This window comes from Corylus avellana, chromosome ca3, assembly GCF_901000735.1.
Source record: "Corylus avellana chromosome ca3, CavTom2PMs-1.0".
NCBI classification, from domain to species: Eukaryota; Viridiplantae; Streptophyta; class Magnoliopsida; order Fagales; family Betulaceae; genus Corylus; species Corylus avellana.
Window position 1 is genome coordinate 28,499,237 of NC_081543.1, and position 18,419 is coordinate 28,517,655.

General features: G+C 35.9%; 1 protein-coding gene and 1 pseudogene across 1 annotated transcript; one reads left to right on the forward strand and one right to left on the reverse strand.

The window, feature by feature from the left end:
- Nucleotides 1-11,582: 11,582 nt before the first annotated feature.
- Nucleotides 11,583-13,097, reverse strand: LOC132175558 (protein phosphatase 2C 16-like; annotated as a pseudogene).
- A 3,815-nt stretch (nucleotides 13,098-16,912) lies between these two features.
- Nucleotides 16,913-17,587, forward strand: LOC132174361 (ethylene-responsive transcription factor ERF027-like). Its single transcript, XM_059586028.1, has one exon. The coding sequence runs from the start codon at nucleotides 16,913-16,915 to the stop codon at nucleotides 17,585-17,587; it is 675 nt and encodes a 224-aa protein (XP_059442011.1).
- The last annotated feature ends 832 nt before the right edge of the window (nucleotides 17,588-18,419 follow it).

The window sequence follows — 18,419 nt, forward strand, 5'->3', positions numbered from 1 at the left end:
TGCGATTTTAAACCAAATTGCAACTTTAGGGTGTTTGGGATTGCGATTTTAAAAACGCAAATTTTAAAATCGCAAAAAAATCTGCGATTTCCATAAGCTGATTAGAGGGTGCTTATTTGAAAAAGTGCGAATTTAAAACAAAATCACGATTTCTATTAAAAAGATATTTGGCGCAATAGTTATCTTTTTTTTGAGCGGGAATGAAAAAAATACCAAGAATACCCACTTAAAATATATTAAAACCCATCTTTTCTCTTTTTTTTTTTTTTTTTTCTTTATCCTCTCTGTCTCGTTCATCCTTTCTCTGCCCTATAGCAGTGTGTGTCGTTGTTGTCCATCTCTCCGCCCCTCTACCAGGTAATAATCTCACCTTAATATTTTATTTCTCTCCATATAACTCCTTTGCTTTTGTAAAACTTTTCATTGTTTGGTGTTCGGTGTTATTTTATGTGGTTTGTATGATAACTGTGCCTTTTTATATATGCGTTTTTGTTCTTCGACCATTTCTACAGAGTAAAGTTGTGATTTTTTTTTTTCAAAATTTTATTTAGATTACCGTGCATACATAGTGATCTGCAATCCATCATAGTATGCAGTGATAAATCACTGTACACGCACAGTAATGTGATAGTGCGTGTACAGTAACCATATGAGGTTTTTTATTTTTTTAAAAAAAATACTGTACAGTGACCAAGATGATGATTTTTCTCAGGTCATAGCGCACTGCATAGTGATGTGCACAATGACGATTTTTTATGGCTTTTTTTTTTTTTTTTTTTTTAAAGGTACTGTACAGTAACAATTTGTGATAGATTTTTATTTTTATTTTTTAATGGGTATTGCACTCTAACCGTTTGTGATTTTTTTTTTATATTTTTGTTAATGGGTAATAAACAGTGATAATTTGTGATTTTTTTTTTAATTTTTTCTCATTATTAGTTTAATTTGATGGATTGTTCTTTTATTTTTTATTATATGTCTGTTTGGAATATGTTTCAAGAAAAAAAAAATACAAAAACAAAAAAGCATATAGAAACAAGTAATATAGCAATATATAATTGCTTAAGTAGAAAACTCAAAGTTAATGTCAAATTATAAGTCATACTTTTGTTTGCATAGGTGTTAAAAATGGAGGCTTATAGACAATGTTAGTTATTTTACTATTATAAAGAAATGTCCTTATTGGTAATTTGGTCATGAAACCGTAATTATATGCTAATGTTATCCAAACACTCAATTGATAAAAAAAATATTTTTTAGCATGTTTTACCAAACGCCTATGCGATTTTAAAAACGCAATTTTTAAAAACACAATTTTTAAAATCACACTTATTGAAATCGCACTCCCAAACGGGCCCGAAGAGTAGTGCGATTTCGCTGACCAAAATTAACTGCGATTTTAAACCAAATCCCAGACTCTCTCTATATGATTTATTTCCTCATAATCGTAACCGGGAAATTCTTTTGGATTGCAATAGATCGAAGGCTCACTTTCAATTATTTATCTTCATTGATTGTGTTATTTTCAAAATCAGTTTTCTTTCACATGAATTTCTACCATATGCTAGAAGCTTTATTTGTAATATTTTTATTTTATATGGTATTTTGCTTCAATATCATGTAGTAACAAAATATTCTTAAAAAGACAAAAAGAAAGAAAGAAATAAGGAAAATATTGTTAAAATATTGATGCTTTATTTAATTGTATACAACATTTACTCATATTCATTTAATTGGCAATCCAGGTAAATGTGCCATATTTGGTGACCAGTATGCATTGTTTTCTACCAATTAATATAAAATACTCTCTAAAGATGAGATTGTCATGAGATTTCAATCCTGTAGACTTATTAGGATTATTCCACCGTCAAATTCTTAAAATTCTAACCATTATTTCACATTAAATTTTATCACTTCTAGAAAAGGAAAAAAAAAAATTCTAAGAAATCGGCCTGATCCATATATAAAAATAAATTAAAAAAAAAAAACAAAATTTAACTGGTTTTGCATGGCAAACTAAACACTTTGCACGTTTCTTCCTGCTTACAGTACCAAAGGCCACGAAAACTAGATGCATATGGAAGAAGAGATTCTCTTGCCAAGTCGCTTCAAGCTTATGGTTCTACTACTGCGAATAAATTACTTTCCATGTTATTTAAACTTTTTTCTTCATTCTTTTTTTCTTACGAACTCCTTGTAATCCTGGTATAATTAAGATCTTCAACTTGTAGTACCTATGCTTAATTACATGTGATTAACGAAATCCTAGCTATCTCATACATATCTCCTTGTTAATTTGTGAGCTTATATCATAATTTTTAGATAATTAATTTCCTTATAATAACCCCACTTAAACTTGTATTTGCACCCAAATCAAGGGACATAAATGAGGAAATTTCCGAATTAGGATCATTTCCAGTTCAAAATGTGAAAAGACAAAAATACCCCCAAAGTATAACTAATTAGATACTTTACAGTTCATTTGAAATGGAGAGGAACCTGTTCCGAAATTTCCTTCAACCCTCCTTAATAAATTGACATGTATCCCTCTAACATGTGAGAGGCAAATATTTTTTTAGAGTTTAACTTATATCAAGACCTGCTTTAAAACTTCATTTTTACAGCCTCCAATCAACAACTGACACATTAGCTAAACCACAACAAGTGCGCAAAATTAACCTATAACCAAATACACTGGATGAAGAAAAGAGAGAAAGAAGAAAAGAGACCTGTGGCCGTGGATCTGCTGAAACGGCGCTGGCAATGGGTCTGGTCGTGACCCACGGTTGGCCAGACCAGCTACCCACGGCTCAGTCACGCCAGTGGGTTTGGTTGGGTCACCGTCTCCAGCGCCGTCAATCATCGTCTCCGACACTGTCAATCACCTTCTCTGGCCTTTAGAGTGATAAAATCTCTAAAAAGTTAACTTTTCACCTCTAGGTTTTAGTTTTAAATCCATAAACGGGTATTGAGGCATTAGAAACGGGTTTTGAGGCATTAGAAATGAGATTTTAGGTATTAAAATCGGGTTTTAAGGCATTAGAAACGGGATTTTAGGCATTAAAACATGTTTTGAGGCATCCACAATGGAAAGGGATCCTCTCCATTTCATTTGAAATGGAGAGGATCCAGTTCACGGCCCAGATTGTTTTAAAAGAATTGAAGGTTGAAATGTTGCCACATATTTGAAAAAAAAAAAAAAAAAAAAAAAAAAAAGAGAAAAAAAAAAGATGAGCTCTAACTTTGTCATCTAAAGAAAACGTTAACTTTAACCTCAAATCTTCTCTTTCATCCAAACCCAAATTCCCCTCTTGCTTCCCCACTTCCTCAACCACCGTACCTTCTCCGGCTCCAGCGGATCCTTCTCTGTGATGTATTTTTGCACCACCATCTCCTCTGTCGCTGGCTTTTGGCGTTCCTTGGCCATGAACAAAGAAGACTCTTTGTTTGAGTGTTATTGCTTGAGAGAAAAAGAGAGAGATCTTGACACGATGATGCTTCCCAAAGAGCTTGAGATCGAAAATGATTCCCGTGCGTATCGGCGGCAGGTTTCTCCACCACCACCTCATCGTCAGCTGAATTTTGGTGTTCTTCAACCACAAACAAAAGATTAGCTTTTCACAACCATGTTGAAGTCCTTGGTTTCAAATTGTTTTCAAAAATCCCCATCTCAATTCCTCGGCATAGAGGCATCCTCAACTCTATAAGGACTTTTGTGAGCCACCAAAACATGCAGGCTTTTGTGTAAGGTGTTCCTTAGCAAATATCAACACTCCATTTGAGAAAATTAAAAAGAAAAAAGAAAAAAAAAATGAATGAAACTTTATACAACTATGAACCTTCCTGGGTTCATACGGGCACAAGATGTTTGAGTATTTTACTAGGTCTGACTTCTACATATCCCCATTCCTTTAATCCTTCCTAGGTTTTTGCAGTTACTACCATTCTTCCAAGACACAAAGGAGAAAGAAACAAAAGTGAGAAAAAATAAAAATAAAAAACCACTTTTCCATTTAGAAAGAAATACTCGAACATCTTGAGGCCAATGGCACACCAAAAGCGAGTAGCAACGGAGGAGGTTGTGGTGGAAAAACCCAATCTGAGAAATAGCCGCCGGTGGAGGAAGTGGGAGGGATATGGGTTTGGATGGAAGAGGGATTTGCCGTTAAAGTTTAGGATTTCTTTTAGATTATGTTAACTGCTGTTTGATGATGTGGCAGATTTTGCACCTTAGATCTTTTCTAAAAAATCTGAACCGTAAACTGGATACTCTCCAGTTGATTTCAACTGGAGAGGATCTGGATCCATCCATAATCAGGTCACGGGAGACCCAGTCGGCGAGACCCACCGGATGAGCTAGGTGGCTTGCCGGATGGGCTAGGGTGGCTCGCCGGCCACCGAGCCATCCGACGAGCCACCTAGTTCAAAGCTCCCATGCATCACTTATCATTTTGATTTGGTGTTTTTGTTCTCACTTTGATTTTTTGCATTTTTCTTGATTTGATGATGTGTCACATGGTGATTGGATAATGTAAAGAGGCTGTTTTGCAGTTAACATAGTTTTTTTTTTATGTAGTTAACATAGTCTTACACCATCACAAGAAAGAGAAAGGTACAATTTTTGGCATTTAAAGCTTTAAATGCTATGACAGCAAGCACAGAGTTGCAAGGAATGTGATGAATTTGGATCCTCAGGCAGTTGCCATGGCAGTCTCTTCAATTTAATGGGTTGATATACAAAAAGCTAATCTGCGGCCTGAAATTTATTAAAGTAATGATTAAGTAATTAAATTTATATCTTTCTATCAGCTTAAACTTTTAGGATAAATTGTAATTTAACATGGTATCAGAGCCAAATGTCCTAAGTTCAAACCTTAACTCCAACATCCACTCCCATTTAAGTTAAATATTTCACGTGGAAGTTTGAGACGCCATATATGTCTTTCAACTCTTCCTTATTATTGGGATCAGGAGAGAAGAGATGGAAGACACCCTTTAACCTCTAAAATTGATGTTACTGAAATGCATACTAGATTTTTTTTTTTTTTATTCAAATATGGGAAAGCGGGTTATAGGATCATACAACCAAAAAGGGGTGGGTACCTCAACAACAAAACTCAAAACAGAAAATGCAGTACAGATACAGGATCGAGTCCAAAAGGACCAAACAGTAGGTAATGGTGTTCATCTATAGCCCCAGAAGAACCATAAACAAGCCAAGCCTTTTCCAGGGCTGCACAAGGCGATGACAATTGCAAAAGAACTTAGTAAAGAGTCCTATACAGTAAAGACAACAACCACCGTTAAATAATTATTGCAGGGAAGGCATTGCAAAAAGCCCAATTGGAGCCGTTGAAGGACGACCACCAGCATCAAAAAATCTCCCCCACAAGATCAGACCACTTCAGTATAGGGAGACTATAACCCACATATAACAAAAAATACGGCAAAAACAAATGAAAATTACATAAAAGCAACAATAAAACTACAAAAAAACAATCACACAAAACAACTGCATCCGTGGAGGAGAGGAGGTTGGAGGAGATCGAGGGGCGCGTGGTAGTCACGCGCCGGTGCATGTACTCCACTCGCTGGCGCGTGGAAAGCGGAGTGAGGATTGGCTGGCAAAAACGGGAAGCCAGGGAGTCGATGAGGAAGGTGGACATGCACGTTTGGCGGCGGGATCGACAAGGGAGACTAGATCTGGTTTTGAAAAAACCCGATCTAAACCCCGAGCAAAACCGAGGAGCGGCGACAGCGGCGTGGAAGAAACTAGATGGTGCAGTTGTTCTGGAGTGGTTTTGGACGGCAGAAGGTGGGGGAGGTTGATCGATGGCATTACAGAGGGCGGCGGAACCGTAGGCAGCAACAATGGAAGAAAACTAGAAGTAAAAAAAAAAAAAAAAAAAAAACATGAAAACAAGAAAAGAAAGGAAAGGGGGAGGAGGATGAAGGCCACACCTCCTCCCCAGGAGGCACTCACGAGGAGGCGGTGATGTACCACGAGCAATGTAGAAGGAAACCACGAGGAGTTTTAGAACTTCTCTCTCCCCCACCTGGGATGATTGGTTTCAAAGTGCATACTAGATTTATTTCTATTTCTATTGGCCTTTTGCCCCGACCAGTTTTAATTTCTAGTTACTGGATTTGATTATCATTTAGATATACGTACCTTGTCACATCACCATATATATCCTAAATTAAGGTCTCTCCATTATTCTTTTCTTCCATGAGGATGCATGAGAAAGTGATGGAATGTCTTTCTCATAGTTGGTTTAGATTCACACCCTTTGCACTGATGTGCTATGGTGGAAAAGTACTCATAAATCATAAAAATCACTCGCTTTGGTACTTTTGGGTGCATGGTAGGGGTTGGAGGTGAAGATTTGTAAAAAACCTATCGTGGAAAAGTACAAATAAATCATAAAAATGCTCGATTTGGTTGGCCACCCACATAAGAGGCAAAGGGTGGTCGCACCACCCTCAGACGCCTCGCGGGACCATACCTGAGGCGTTCGGGGGTGGTGCAACCACCTTCGATCCCCCATGGCATCTCGGGGTAGCTATTGGCCTATGGCCAACCCTGATGCTCATAGGGGGGTAACCGTAGCCACCCCAAATCTGCCCCAAGGGTTCAATTTGAGTTAGACCATGTGTGTTATTACCAAACTAAAGAATAAGAATAACTATTACATTCCACTCTTTTCTATTCCCAATAATAACTATTCATTTTTCTAATGGAATACACAAACCAAACGAGCATTATGACATATTAAAAGACATATTGTGACTTTCACATATTAAAAAGACACATGTCAAATTTTTAAATGGGTCCAAGGAAATTTCTGTCCTAAATCAAGTTAATGATGCAAGAATTTGAGAGAATATTTAACATATAAGCATAAAATAAAAAATACAAACCTCTAGCCATTGTTACTTAAATACTTGAATTGAATAATCTAGAAATTCAAACTTGAATGTTTGTTAAATTTGCAATCTTTGAACCCTCAATTTGCCATCCTAGAAGCCTCACAATATATTGGAGAGTGATAGATAAGAGTTTTTACTCTATCTGTTTCTCATATTAAAGTTCTAACTTATGGATATCACAAACTTATTTATAGATAGACCAAGACCCTTATCCAATTTATTTAACGTTGCTTTCTTCCATCAAGGGAAACAACATTTGGACTTTTCACCTTTAATAGTTATCTGTATATTTAATTACCCAAACGTTTTAGTTTAATAAAAACTCTCTTCATATAATATAATATATGTCACATGTAAACTACTTTAAATATCCTTGTAGGAGATGAGTTTCTAACAAATGACATTTAAGTGGCCATGCATGTCCAATTTACCTATAGTTGATGTCTGAACTATATATTTGAATTATTGAAGTCCATCATTTGTAAGGTGACTCGACTAATTTGAAAGTGAAAATAACTTGTACAAGGATTTGGCATAAATCAAATCTTTTATGCCCTCCAATAGTAACCAACCATGTCAGCTTAGAACACCATAATTAATAAGCTACTGCACACTAAATCAACACTAGTTTCCTCCCTGCTTAGGGCTGGCAATTTGGACATAACCCACGAACCCGACACGAACACGATCCAAAATTATCGGGTTTGGGTCATAAATGAGTTGACCTATTTATTTTTGCTGTTGGCGGGTCAACCCGCGGGTCACCCCATACATGTTTTTTTTTTTTGGTTTACCCTTTCACTTTCATTTTCAAAAAAAAAAAAAAAAACCCATTTTCTAAGCTAAACGGGTTAAGCGGATCGTGTTGGGTGACCCGTGAAATTGTTGTGTCGTGTTCGGGTTTGGTGAGGCCGACCCTTTAGCTAAACAGGTCGTGTTTGGACTTATTCTAAACGGGTCACGGGTCATTACGGGTCGTAAATAGATCGACCCGTTTTGCCACCTCTATCCTTACTTCCCTTCTCTAAACTCCCTCCCACCTCTCCTCCTCCTTCTCATTGACAACATCAACAACCCCCTTTTGGCCATCCTTCTGATACCACCTAAGGGCCTTATGTCCTTTCTCCCAGATTGACAACCATTGGGGGTGGCCCATTTCCACCCTTTTTAAAAAAAACAAAAAAATAGTCTTTTTTATTAATTAATAATTGTTAAGAGTTAGGTTTGATTTTTTTTATTGATCAAAACGATGGTAATTTGGAAAGACTTTGGTTAAATATGACTTTTTCATCCAAGTATACGGTCAACGTAACTGTTGGGAGATAAAGCGGTTACGGAGTTTTTACTAAGAGTACATTAATATACATAATTGAACACAACTCTAGCTCAAAAACCTAAACTAATGGGCTAAAGTCCACTTAAGTATATTAAGCACTTTTTTCTTTTATATTTTTTCAATGTGGGAGACACAATACTCACAAGTGCACTCACAACAATCTCCCCCTCATTTGTGAGTCTCTTTACATTGATCAAACTCCCTCTCGCTTATGAGTCTTTTTACATTTTCGAGAATGTCTCACATCAAGAGTTGCGGATGCAAACACAACTCTAAACACAAGTCATCCAGACAAGTACACTCGTCCCAGGAAGATAACCATGGCTCTGATACCATTTGTTGGGAGATAAAGCGGTTACGGAGTTTTTACCAAGAGTATATTAATATACATAATTAATTGAACATAACTCTAGTCCAAAAGCCTAAACTAATGGGTTAAGGTCCACTTAGGTATATTAAGCACTATTTTCTTTTATATTTTCTCAATGTGAAATATACAACACTCACAAGTGCACTCACAATAGTAACAGAGGAGCTTAATTACAACAAAATAGTAATTTGATGTCAATTCATGGGACAAAATAAAAAATGGATGTTAGTTGAGGAGACCAAAGTATATATATAATAGACACACACGAAAATAAATTCTAGAGCTATAAATGTTAGATTTAAAAGTTTATTAAAAGTTGATAAACATGGTATGCAGCCGATTGAATTACTTATTGAGATATATGGATGATTAATTACTTTTGTGGTAACTTATGACCGTAGTTAATAAACATGATGTTCACCCAAACTGGCTAATTTCAAAAACTATATGTAGTGCTTTGCTAAAAGGCTCCACATCTTTAAATAACTCTTCTTTTTTTTTTCTTTTTTTTTTTGTGGGAAAATGCCCTTTAAATAACTCTTATTTGGCCAAGAAAACCTTTCGTGTGTGTATATATATTCTCCTTTTTTTTCTTTATTTTCTTTTTTCTTTTTTTATGCGACGAAGGAAAAGGGATAAGGAGAATTGCAACAAAAATAAATAAAATATGGGTGGATATACAACCCAAACAACGGTCTTTATACAATCAGAAGTGGGTACGGCATCCAAGGAACAAAGAAATTAAACCAACCGAAATGGGTTAAAAAAATGACATGATGCATTATGAAGAAGTGGTAGGGAGCCAAACAAATGAATTTAGAAAAAATTTTAAATTGATGTGGTAAATCGTGAGTAGCAAACAAGGAAGAGAAAACTGCATTTTTTTAAAAATTTAAAAACCATTGCCACGTCAGTTTGAGAATTTTTCTGGATTCATTTGTTTGGCTCTTTAGCACTTATCTCATTAAGAGAACAAGAGCGGCCACTACGATTGAGCAGCAAAAAGAGGCAACACGTCCATCTTTATAAATTATATATCTTCTCCTTATAAATGGAGGTAAAGCATCTTTAATTATTTTGAGAATCTCCAAAAACTAAGGGTGTGTTTGACAAAGAAGTGGGCCGGACCGGACCCAAAACCCAAAAAATTTCTCTCAAAATCAATCTCAGCATTCTTACTTTTTACATTTCTATTCAAATAAAAAAAATCACTACAAAACAAATTTTTTTCACTTTTTATACATAACATTCTTACTTTTTTTTTTTTTTCTTACATCAATCAAATCTACTACAGTTTCGGTCTACTTCATTTTTCAAGTCATTTCCTAATTCTGCATATGATATCATACGCTAATATGATATCGTATCAAAAAATGAAGTTGTTTCTGATTATTATATTTGTGGTAATTGTAGCACTAGCAGAAGCTGATCATGAGGTTTTCCCTTTGAGTTCTCCATCATCTTCCCCTCCCACTCTTTCTCCATTTTCTCTCTCCCTGGATGAATTATATGAAGAATGTGTTCACGTATACTGTGCTGGAGTGTGTGTTAATGAGATATGCTTTCACTATAATTTTATTTCATTTGCAGAATACATGCACCGTAATAGTGTTTGTTTCGCTGAATGCCTTAAGAGGCATCTTACGAGGAGTCGTCATGATCATCTACTTCCACCAAAACAATTTTGGTTCTCCAAAGCTCGTGGCAAGCATTTTTGGTATGAACTACTATATACTTCTCTAGATCGCTCTCTCTCATCAATCTCTTGTATATTTTCAGAAAGATAAATGGTAGGAGTACTAAATCTGTTACTAACAGAAGCTTACTAAACGAATGTACGTGCAGCTCATTCATTGGTAATCGTTACATCTCTCTTAGTTAATTGTTTTGGTTTTATCTAATAAATGAGTTACACATCAGTTTAGTAAATTTCTATTAGTAAAATATTTAGTATTCCTAGCATTTCTCTTTCGAAAAAATTATTATCGGGAGTGTTTGGTAAATGATTGTGTAGTGGATTTTTGGTTGGCTTGAATAGTAATAAAAAGTGATTGATATGATATAAGGTAGGTAAAAGTTTTGGATTTTTTTTTTTTTTTTTTTATATGGACAAGTGAAAAGGTTTGGTTTTGTAATGTCTTTTTTTGTTTGAATAGTAATAAAAAAGTTATTAAGGTGATATAAAAGTAAGAATTAATGTTGGGAAGTTAACTTTAAAAATAAAAAAAAATAAAAAAAATAAAAAAAAAAGAATTAATGTTGCCAAACAGGGCCACTAAATTGATAATGCTCGCTCAAAGACCAAAGTACTACGCAAATGACAATGTCTTCCTAAATGACATGTGTCTTTTGACCATGTGATATGCACATGTTTTTTTTAATAGTAGAGATAAAGTTGGATTAATCTTATTAAAAACTCATGTGGATTTCACATGTTAATAAAAATAATAATAATAATAAATAAATAAAAAAACACATGTCATTTTTTATAGATTGAATTGGAAGAAGTTCCTCCAACCCAGTTTAGAGGATAACTTTCTCCTAAGAAAAACTTCTAAACAAATTTCCTTATTGTTTCCTAAATTAGGAAAACATAGGGTAGTACTTTTGGTTTCTTCACCATTATTTTATTAAAAAAAAAAAATCCCTTTCGGCTCTTTTTCCCTTATCATTTATTTAAAATAATTTTTAAATGATAAATGAAGCTACTGTGAATTTGAATAAAGAAGCAAATATAATTCTCTAAATTTAAGGAAAATCTGAAAAAAAAAAAAATGCTGATAATGCTCTTAATTAGCAGAATTCATTTAATTGCTATGTATATGTATCTTTATTTTATTTTTAGATGCATACCACGACATAGATGTGACATTCCATAATAGTTGCTACATAGTACATACGAATTTCTGTACTTGTACACGCATTAAGCCCATAAGAAAAAAAAAAACGAATGGACCGTGCTATCTATTAAGATGTAGTCTCTCTAATACATTGGGAATACACTTGGCAGGATCCATGGTGAAGCTTCTCTTCTAAGACTTGCTCTTAAACTTCCTTTGAGCTTTCAAGTCCACCACAATCACAGAGATGTTATTCTTGCTTCCCTTCTGGAGGGCAAGCATTGAAAGGTAATCTGCTGCTGCTTGCGCTGCAGGATCAATTCCTGTGCCTCTTTCCACAAGAGATGCAACCCCATTCTTTTTGTGCCAAAGCAAAATCCGCCTTCGAGCCACTTCACAAGCTTCCTCATTCGACATCACATCCCACAACCCATCGCTGGCTAGAATAAGGCATTCATCATCTCTAGCTCGTGGAAGAAACATGACTTCTGGTTCTGGAATAACCCATGGTTTCAAATATCAATCACCAATGGACCTTGACATTGCAAGAACTCCAAGAACACGGTGACCATTCCACTGGATGACCTTGCCTCCAGATGCTTCAATCCTTGCGTACTCATCTTCTCTGTTTGGTTTATGATCAATTGATAATGCCATGGCTTCTTTGCCACGACATAGGACTGCTCTTGAATCGCCACAGTTTGCAACTATAATATGGGATGAACAGATTAATGCAACCACAGCTGTTGACCCAACAGTTTCTGGTGCAACAGGCTCAGAAGCATCCCCATTTCTTTCATTATCGCTTCTACCAACATTTCCTCCAACCTCATCATCGACCTTGTGAAAGCAACTAGTGAAGGCTTTCTCCCACTGCAGTTGCTGATTAGCCTCCATTCTTCCAGTATTTAAATTGTCTTTAGTAACTCCAGTCACTTCAGCCAAAGCCAAATGGATGCGCTCACGACAATAGTTTGCAACCTGAGAGCCCCCGTGGCCATCATAAACAGCAAAAAAATGACTAGTTACGTGGGTCAAACTCTGGTTCATTCCATCTATCACACGATCTCCAATAAGCATTTTGATTGGAATTTTCATAAATCGAGGAACGACAGCTGCAATGGCATCTTCCATTTCTGGTCTTTTTCCACAAATAGATACAGAACCCCAAAGGGGAATACAGTCCAGCTCAAAAACACTCCGGCCGCCTCCTTTACTGACACTCTTCTCCATGTGACTGGAAAACCACTGTAGAGGCCTTTAACTCAGATTTACTAGATATCTCTGAGTCTGGGCTCACAGCTGCCACAATGAGTTTACCAGAAGGCACCTGCCCTATTCTTGATTCCACCAAGATAATAGCCTTAGCAACAATCTGAGCATGACCATCCGCAATATCTGGCAAGCTTATTTCAGACCCTACATCCAAAGTTAACAACTCCCCACTAATAATCCTATTAGTACCATCTGCAACAGACAAGATTTCATCTTCCTCACTTACCAGCATAACAGCATCGTTAGCAATTGAACTGTTTCCATTTTTGGGAAACATCCCCAACAAGTCAGCTCCCCCTTCACTATTGCCTTCTGGTGCTGACATGGTTACCATGTTAACTTCGCTCTTAGCATCATTGCAACACCCATAGCCACTAGAAACAGACTCTGCACACACACCACCTTAAAGTTGTTGTGTCTGTTACCAGCATGTATCTTTGTTTAATTGTATACAACATTTACTCATACATATTCATTTAATAGGCAGTCCATGTAAATGTGCCATATTTAATTACCAGAATGCATTGTTTTCTATCAATATAATACTCACTAAAGATTAGATTGTCATGAGATTCTTAAAATTCTAACCATTATTTCAAATTAAATTATTTACATTTTATCAATCAATATTTATCACTTTTAGAAAATCCTTAATTTTTTTTTTTTATTATGCATCTCACACATATAGTTGTAAATTCAGAATATGAAATTTGAACTATTTAATAAACAAAAATACTAAACGTATTGCATGATATATATGTTTCTTCCTGCTTACAGTACTACCAAAGGCCAAGAAAACGAGATGGAAGAAGAGAGTCTTGGCAGATCGATCGCTTCAAGCTTATGGTTCTATTATAAACACTATTGCAAATAATTAAGTTAATTACCTTTCATTAATAGAAAAAAAAAAAAAAAAAAAAAAAAAAAAAAAAAAAGAAGAAGAAGTTAATTACTTTCCATGTTATTTAAACTTTTTTGCTTCTTGTTTTCGTTTTCTTACGAAATTGAGTCTTGAGCACCAGCTTAATCAGGATTACAATATTGTAATCCTAATTATGCTAACATTTTATTAATGAAATCCTAGCTAGCTATCTCATATATATATCCCTGTAAATTTGTGAGCTTACATCATAATATTTAAATTAATTTATTTCTTTATAATAACCCACTTAAACTTGTATTTGCACACCCAAATCAAATTAATGACACTTAAGTAGCGATATCCAAGTTATCTATAAATTCAGGCCGTTGACAAGAGTTTCCCAAAAGATATGGTGTAGACCTGCAGTGGGTTGGTTGAAGGTAAATTGTGATGCAACCTTGGACCAACATGGGGACGTATAGGGGTTGGGATAGTTGTCCGGAATGATGCAGGGACAGTGTGTGCAGCAAGAAGTTTCACTAGGATAGGTTGCCTGGATCCCACACCAGCCGAAGCTGTAGCAATTCTCTATGGAGTCTCTTTATGTCAAGCTTTGGGTGCCCAGAACATTTATCTTGACAGTGATTCACAGGTGGTCATTGATGCTTTGGTCTCAACTGACCCTCCAGTGAGCAGTTTTGGACATATTATGGATGATACGAGGCTTGTGCTTAATACTTTTTCACAATGGAAGTGTGGGCATATGGGTAGAAATGCAAATAGGGCTGCTCATGTTTTAGCAAGGGAGGCAACAAATGATGTCATGGATAAAACTTGGTGGGATGATACCTCAGGTTGTATTGCTGTTATTGAAAGACTCGAGCGATCTGCTCAGTCTTGATTTTATCATTTCATTGAGAAGTTATTGATGTATTATTCCAAAAAAAAAAAAAAAAATGAAAGGTTTGTGAAAACAACATTTCTGATATTAAATGTCTTGATCGAGAAATAACACAATCATTTTCTTCATTTTTCATATACGTTTCTAATAAACTTCCATCATTTTTGCAATTTTCCTTCCAAAGTTTAAAAATTCTCAATTTAGTGTATCACATTCTAATTTTTTGCAATGTCACTACTCTCATTAGAGTTTTGGGTTAAATCAAACAGCAAAGGGGTGAAATGACCTTTTTATACCCCTAAAAGTTTTATAAAATTCCAAATTTACCCTTAATTAAAAATTAAAACAAAATAACAGTTGCAGTTATTCTCTCCTAACCACAACCGCTTCAGGTGGTTATCATTTTTAATCACTAGGCCGGTTAGCGATTAACTGCAACTAGAAGTGATACGATTATTGAAGGCCAATTATTAACTGCTAACCGGTTTTCAATTAAAGGTCCTCTTTTAGTATTTTGGCCCTCTTTTTAGGGTCTATATTAAGATTAGCATTTTTTTACTTTCAGCTTTGAAATACAAACAATATTTTAGCATACTAATTAACAAACAAGTTACAATATTTAGTTGCATGTTTCCAACTATTTCTGAAGCCTCGGCGGCATTGAGAGCTACAGTTTTTGCTAAAGAATTGGGACTATAAGGGTGAAACTAGAAGGAAATGCTCTTCAAGTAGTACAGACACTGTAGAAAGAATGAAATAATTAATGCATACAGGGCTGTCCAAATTATGGCCAATTGATAATTAGTTTTTACTTCTCTTTTGTAACGAGGAAAGAAGATGTTTCTACTTATCTATCTAAGACTTCTCAAGTTATTGGAGCATTTAATTTGAAGGAAAAAAAAAAATTTATTGAAGTATTCTTTTTGGGTGTCATTTCTCTAGACAATGGTTGTTTGCTTAAACCTTAATTAGCCCCACCTGTTCTCATTGGTTTTCTAATGCATGATGTTCAATGGATCTCTTTTACTATATCAATTAATGCCGTACATGATTTTGTCCAGTGCTTTGTCCTTATCCATTTTGCAAAGAAACCATTTCTATAGAAGAAGAAAAAAATTGCTTAAATATTACTCAAAATAAAAATGTTGCATGCATTGGGTTTCCATTTTGAAAATAATAATAATAATAATTAATTTCTAAAAAAGAAAAGGGGAAGAAACATCATGTCACTTTTATTTGGGATTCTATGAATTAATTGTATCAATTTAGACACCAAAACCATGTGCAGCCCACAAAGGGGTTGATGGTGGGGTCGTGGCCATGGGTGACACAAGCAAGCTTGTTGGCAAAATAGTGTCCAAGCAATCAGTATATCTTTTCAGCCACCAAGCCAGCATTATACATGTATCTGCAGCCACATGAACCAAAATAAAATGTTTGACTGCAACCACCATATCTGAAGAAATTTATCATCTTTTTGCTTTCCCTGGAGTTGCATTCCCCCAATTAATGCCTTGGAAGAAAACCTCAGCAATCAAAGTTCATTGCAGCATCCAAACATGTCGTCTACTGCATTTAACACTGTTTCCCTTTATCCCTTTATCCCTTTCTTTTATATATGTTTGAATATATGATTTCAATCAGATTTGATTGTAATCATATATTCTAACAATATCTAGCATCAACTATTGCATACACATACATATTGGATCTGATCATGCTGGTTGTCTAACTAAATGCCAAATCAAAAAGCAAACCAAAATAAATAAGATTCCCATGAAGTCGATTAGATCGCTTGGCCCCATTTGTTTAGACAGGTATTTGGACAATCCGAGCAGGTGGAGCCGACCATAATTATAAGATGAACTCCAAATTGGGTTGCTCACGCCACACGTTTAATTCTCAGGACCAGAATTTGCAAACTGAAACATAGTACTACTTGACTGGATCATTGGGTCCGTACGGTTTCTAGTGTTTGAGATCGAAAAGCCCATTCCACCATACAAAAAATCATTCATTAGAAATCGAAGGCAATGAACATTAACTGTGAAAAGGAAAGATTGTGGGGGTGGATGGCACTCAGAGAGGGTATAGAGAACAGCTAATTGCTAGCCTACGCCTAATGCGTGTGCCTCACTATCATACACACTTTTTTTTTTGCCTTATTACTAAACACCAACTTGCTGCCACGATTTTGTCAGTCACCCCCCCGCGAATTCCCCACGCTTTGATCATCACCCTTTTTGTCAGAAATATATATATACACAAACTGACCCACATATATATATATATCTCTCTTTCTCTAAAGTATATTGTATATTATACCCTTCTTTCAATTTGCCTTATTGTTCACACCCTTACCTATATAAATATATATATAGAGAGAGAGAGAGAGAATATGCACCAATCAGACCAACCCCTTGAGCCACAAGTACAACCATTTGACCAAGTCCAACATTCTCTCAATACTCAAACGTGTGAAGCCTCAACATTCTCTGGGAAGCCACTTAAGTCTCCAAAACCCGCCATGGCCTCCAGCTCTAGTTCTGGAAGACACCCAATGTATAAGGGAATCCGGTGCCGGAGCGGCAAGTGGGTGTCCGAAATCCGGGAACCACGTAAGACCACGCGCATATGGCTTGGCACCTTTCCGACCCCGGAGATGGCGGCTGCCGCCTACGACGTGGCGGCGCGAGCACTAAAGGGGGAAGATGCAGTGCTTAACTTCCCGGAATCGGTTGGCTCGTACCCCGTTCCAGCCTCTAAGTCGTCCCAAGACATCCGTAGCGCAGCCACAGCCGCTGCGGCGTCAAAGAAGGCAGAATCGAGTGGCAACTCAGCGCGCAGGCAGTCGTGTAACGATGATAATGATGATGATAACATGACTATGCATGAAGGTGGTTTGACATCTTGGGGAGAGTTTGTGGATGAGGAGGCCATATTTGGGATGCCAAATCTGCTAGTCGATATGGCGGAAGGAATGCTGGTGTCGCCGCCGAGAATAAACTCGTCCGATGAGTACTCGCCGGGAGATCATTCAGACGGGGGACAAAGCTTATGGAGCTATTTTTGACATTGCTCTATAGCCAAGTAAACGTACGGAAATTTTGAAGTAAAAAAAAAAAAGGAGTAGAAGAAAGATACAACAGCTAGGAAATGGACATGGCAGCATGTTACATATATGAATGCCTGTCATCAAATATATATATATATATATAAAATTAGAATTGATCCAGCATTGGAAAATATGATCATCACACTTTAGAGTTTTTAGACGAAGGTAGTGAGTTAATTGCTTGCTTTTTCTTTACTTTGAGTGCATGTACAATAGTGTGTTGTCGTCTTTGTGAGATTAATTAATACATTAATTATGTTCTCAACTCTTCTCTCCATATTGTCACGATAATTGTTGGATGTCATTGTTTATCTTTTGTGTGCACTTCTTAATTTAGCCATGTATATCTCATTTCACCCCTTTAATCATTGATTATCTTGAAAGTGTAAATTAATCTAAACTATAGAATGAATTACATATATAAGTAAGGCCCCGTTTAAAATTGCGATTTCAAAATGTACAATTTTTTTTTTAAAAAAAAAAACCCACCCTTTTACTAGCGATTTGAAAAATGGACTTTCAAATTATACATTTTGCACGATTTTGTTTAAAATTGTATTTTTGACCCGCAAGATTGCAAAACCAAACAAAGCCTTTAAGTTTTAATTAAAGTGAAGATTCCCACCATCTTAAATCACTAATTAATTTAAGGTTATTTTTTTCCATGCTTTTCATCAATGATACCTGTCACAACCCCGCGGTGAATTTTTACTCATAATTTACGAAATCTGAGATGATGATCATGATGAGTCAAAACTTAATGGGTCCCATTAAAAGTCAATATCTTTTT

Coding starts and splice junctions, on each gene's coding strand:
- LOC132174361 (XM_059586028.1), top strand. CDS start 16,913: ATGCACCAATCAGACCAACCCCTTGAGCCACAAGTACAACCATTTGAC.